Here is a 4,749-nt window from a genome sequence, read left to right as displayed (position 1 = left end):
TTAGTGTTTGTTTAGAAGTTTTCCTTTTTCTTTTTCTTTGCTTCTTCTGGTAGATCTAAAGGTCCAGACAAAGATGTATGTCGATACTTTGTCTCGCGTGTTTCCAAATATGCATACCCATCTTCTTGTATACTCTCTTGTGCGTTTTCTTGGCTCTTCCACATCTTCAAGCTCTAGTGCTTTTCTGATTTTATGAAACTGTTTTTTGTGTTTGTGCACACACACACACACATATTCAAAAGAACGTCGATTGTTCGTTCTTCCAAGGTAACTTCGTTTACAGAAATTTGTTTTGCAATACTATAAAGCAGTTGTACTGTCTCATCGGCACGTTCCTTGCTGTCTATAACTCAACAAATGTTTTTCTTTTTTTTTGCTTGTGTAAAAAAGTATTCCACTGCAAATAATGGTTTAAGTGGTTGCTCATGAACATAGTCGCTGATAATAGTAGGATCCAGAATATTAAAAAAAAATATCTAGCCCATGGCTTACAAGGATATTCTTTCGTATATGATTTGGCTACTTTCTACTAAATCGTTGGTTGCATTTTCTTTTGTAGGGTGTATACCAAAGGCAATAACAATTGGTAAAATCCCATGCTCTTTGTTAACTGCAAGGCAGTATTCTATTGTTCTTTGTATAAATTTGGGATCAATGGTAATTTTGGACCTCAACTAAAACAGGAGGGAAGGAAGCAGTGACTTTAATGAGGGGGAATAACACGTCTGAACATCTTTCATTATGTCATTCTGTAGATCTGACTGCGTACTGACAACAAGCTCCAGAACCTGTATTCTCAAAACGCCGCGTCAGGCGATATGTAACATTAAAAAAAAACATTGATGGCTCCTACCTAGTAAATCATCGACAATGATGTTTCTAACAGGATTGCGCAGTATTCCATTCCTTTCTGCGGTCTAAAGATATACATATCAGATCTGTACCACATTTATTGGAACTATGCTATTAGATTGCTTTGACTCTATTTTAAATAACTCACCATCTTGAGCAATCTCATATGTCATGAATGGCCGTTAAATGTACATATACTTCTTGTATGCGTGGTCACCATATAAAGCATATTTGAGATCTGGGTCATTTTCTGGCTGCATATGATCCACATGAGCAATAGGTCTCTGCAGGGTCTTTGACTGGTCAAAGATTTTCGCGTCATTGCTAATTCCCGCAAAAGGACCAATGATGCTTACTTGTGATTCCATCGGGGATGGCAATCGCCTGGTATTTCAGACAATGGATGTGCTGTACAAATAATATGGCATATAATACATAGGTTGTTATAAGCTACATTTCTGTTTAATCCATTTCTTATAATTAATATATTACCTTTCATCTATTGTACATGACTTTCTGCTCCTCGTTTATAGTTATGCGAGAGACCCTCTGCATTGTGCCGTCGATAAGTCCAATTACATTTGGGTATATACCGCCTATAAGAAAAAGAGAGATACAATAAAAGACTAGTTAAAACCGAATAAAACACTTTAGAAGGACATGTGCTTACTTTTTGCAAACACGGCAGCATAAAAAACTCTCGCAGTTCTCTTCAGAGAATTTTCGCGAGTCAAACTCAAACCCATGCTTAAAGATGTCAAAAAGTAGAACTGAGAACTGGTTTACTGTGCAAGCCAAGTTCTTCTCGTTAATTCCCCACATTCTCTCCATTGAACAATATCGACGTGGGAATGCGTATCTGTACAAAACCAATGCAAAGGCAAATTCACATCGAAATTTAATATAATAAGTCTCACTGCGTCTAAACGATAGAATTTTATCCAAATTAATGAAAGCAGACATTCGCTTTATCTGCAATATTAAAAAAAAAATAAGTAAAAGGCTTTTTTGTTTGTAGCTTTACATATATCAATGTTTATTTGTTAAGAATAAACTACCTCTGGAAAAGTGAAGCAGAATCCTTTCTTGCATTCTGCATCAGAAAGGTCTTCAAGATTTAAGCGTTTGCGACTTCTCCTCTTGGATCCAGTTTTCTGCAATACTTCATTACTAGTAATGAGATACTCGATCGGACCAAGGTTAATGAAAAGCCCCACTTTTTTATTTTTTTATTTTGAATGTAAGATGTCTTTATATTGTTCTAAAGGAAGAAGAAACGCACTGCTTTTTCTTTTAATATGGAGACATAGTCTCAAAGTTTATTAAGTGAAAATCATTGACATGGTCACAAATTGTATTTTTTGGGAGGGGGTTTCTATTTTGAGGGCAAAGGTAGCTACAAGTATTTAAAATGTGTTTTTTAATATGGGTTATAAGAGGTTACGAGGAAGCTAGTTGAGACGAGGTAAAATATGAAGCAAAGTCCGAGACTACAGGGGACGTGAGGCGCAGAGGAGTGGTCAATCGAGGTGAGAAGAAAGGGAGATGTGCGTTGGGGATGTCGGAGCAGAGAAAAGATTACTGCTCTGCTTTGCGCGCCACTACGGCGGAATGAATGGCAGTTGTGTTACGAAAGTGGAAACATGTTACCCTTTTTTCCGCCGTATTGTACCCTCCTCGTACCATTAGACCCTCTATGAGTGGTAACCACATAGAAGAACACGGCAAAGTAAGACAAATAGCGTCATTGGGAAGTCAAAATATGAGACCACGAAGATATATGTCGAATACACAAAAGAGGGTATCAGTGATGGAGAAAGGCGACTTTAGACTGGCTGGTTGCACTTCAGGAAAGAAAATAGGTAATTCGTAACTAAATGCCATGCAATGTGTGCTCAAGGTATGTTGTAGAGAATGTATAATAAAGATTGGGTGATCGATGTAGGCGTGGAGGAGAGAGTGAGTGCAACAGAACTGTAATGGGTTGCTGATAACGAGTTGAATACAAAATACCGATATCATCATAACGCTTATTAAGTCGCAGAAAACTTAGCCGAGTAAGAGAGAAATATTCCATGAGTGAGACATTTGCGTCCAAGAGTTTGGATAGAATGTATGATTAAAGAGTAAATGGAGAACAGGCACGATATATGATACGGTTTAGACATGATAAGAGCGGGGAGGTCAATGGATAGTCCCAGTAAAGACAGTTGACGTTGAATGTGTGTGCTGCAGACACAAGATATAGCTAACAAAAAATGATAGCCGAGATATGTGACATAAGAAGCCGAGTTCTGGTCGTACCAATGTGATATATATATAGCCAAAAGAGCAGATTGTAAGAGGTAAAACTACTCTGATAATGTCTATAGCCTGAAATGAGAGAGTCAAAGATATACACGTCTTCGTACAATTGCATTTGTGACAGTAAGAATTGAGTGAAGCAGGTGATAAATAAATAAATAAAGTCTGACTGAATGAAAGTGGGTATTGATCATGGACCATTTGCACAAATAATCCAATTGAGTTGCTGGTGGTGGAGTATTGGGGATTAATTTTGAATGAGTATCTCAATATTAGGAGAAGTAGATATTGTGAGAGCATGATTTATTAAAGAGACAAAGTAATATTGTTTATATTTGCTACTATTCAAATCCGTGTTGTGTAACGGTTGGTTGGTTTACACTGTACGAATGTGTGGTGTATATGTGCCTGGTGTGTGATAGTTCTGGAGATTGTTAACTTGCCAGGTTTATTAGCAAGAAGAGACCAGTTTTTTGGCCATGGCTTTTATTTCACTTAATTGTAGTGTGTATACTACAAGACCTACTATAAATGCACCATATTATACAGAAACTTCATTGCACATTTATATGGTTTAAATTAGCTGAACTAACAATTAAAGCTTCACACGTTATTATCATTATATCCCCCCACAAAAAGAAAATCCTTGAAAAGAATGATAGTATACTAACTCCACTTGCCTGACTGACCATAATACTACAAGGCTTCTAAAGCTTGGCTATTTTACCCATGTCTTTTCCATGCTAAATTATTACTATAACGAGTGCTGACTCTACTTATTTCTATTGCTAACTACCTCTGACCCTTTGGTAATGATCGACCACAAAAAATAAAAAAAAATAAAAAACCCCGACACATCTAGCCAAACTACATGTCTTCTTTTTCTCGCTCACACACCCCTCTTCTACTGGCTCACTGTAAAATCCTCATCGTTATATTAGCATGTTAAGTTCACTTTTTATTGTGCTCTATTAGTGTGTCGTAGATTCATTACTATGGAGTATAATCCAATAGCCGAGCAAGTGAATTTCATTATTGTGAAATACGATACGGACCAAAGAAATAATAATAATGAAATATCATCAATGTACATACACCTATCATCATTTTTTTTTCTTATCACTCAAACAGCACCATTGTTACATACTGAATTGTGAATCTTGAGCCATCACACTAAACTATCTTTCTTAATTAGTCATGTACTCAATTAACATGAGTCTCGGCCCCATTGTAACGGCGGTTGTTACCATCTTTCAGTCAAACCTAGTGTGAAAGCTGTAATTCCCAGCTTACCACCGAATTACTTAAGAGAGAGAGAGAGAGAGGAAAAAAAAAGTCTATTACTGCTCGCTTTACAAACAATAACATTCTTTCATGCTAATCTCAAATGATTGTCGGATGTACATGGATTCTTTTGTACAATCTTCACATGTCTCTGGGCTCCGGGTACCCTCAGACTTTTTTAGGGTTTTTTTTTTGCTTTTGCAATAATAATAATAAAGAAAAATAAGTAATATAATATAATAGCATCTCCAGCAGTCGCTTTTATCTCGACTTTTATCCCGTTTTTAGACTTTTAGCTAAAAGTCATGC

General features: G+C 36.6%; 1 protein-coding gene across 1 annotated transcript; it reads right to left on the bottom strand.

Moving 5' to 3' along the window:
• On the bottom strand, positions 1 to 3,271 carry PHYBLDRAFT_176308 (hypothetical protein; the record flags this gene model as incomplete). Its single annotated transcript, XM_018437730.1, has 11 exons — positions 1 to 198; positions 228 to 339; positions 493 to 625; positions 854 to 917; positions 1,001 to 1,013; positions 1,051 to 1,176; positions 1,209 to 1,260; positions 1,366 to 1,448; positions 1,523 to 1,824; positions 1,911 to 2,068; positions 3,157 to 3,271. The coding sequence occupies 11 exons, from the start codon at positions 3,269 to 3,271 to the stop codon at positions 1 to 3; spliced, it is 1,356 nt and encodes a 451-aa protein (XP_018283308.1).
• Positions 3,272 to 4,749: the final 1,478 nt, after the last annotated feature.

Source organism: Phycomyces blakesleeanus (assembly GCF_001638985.1).
Source record: "Phycomyces blakesleeanus NRRL 1555(-) unplaced genomic scaffold PHYBLscaffold_47, whole genome shotgun sequence".
Lineage (NCBI taxonomy): Eukaryota > Fungi > Mucoromycota > Mucoromycetes > Mucorales > Phycomycetaceae > Phycomyces > Phycomyces blakesleeanus.
This window is presented reverse-complemented; position numbering and strand designations above follow the sequence as displayed.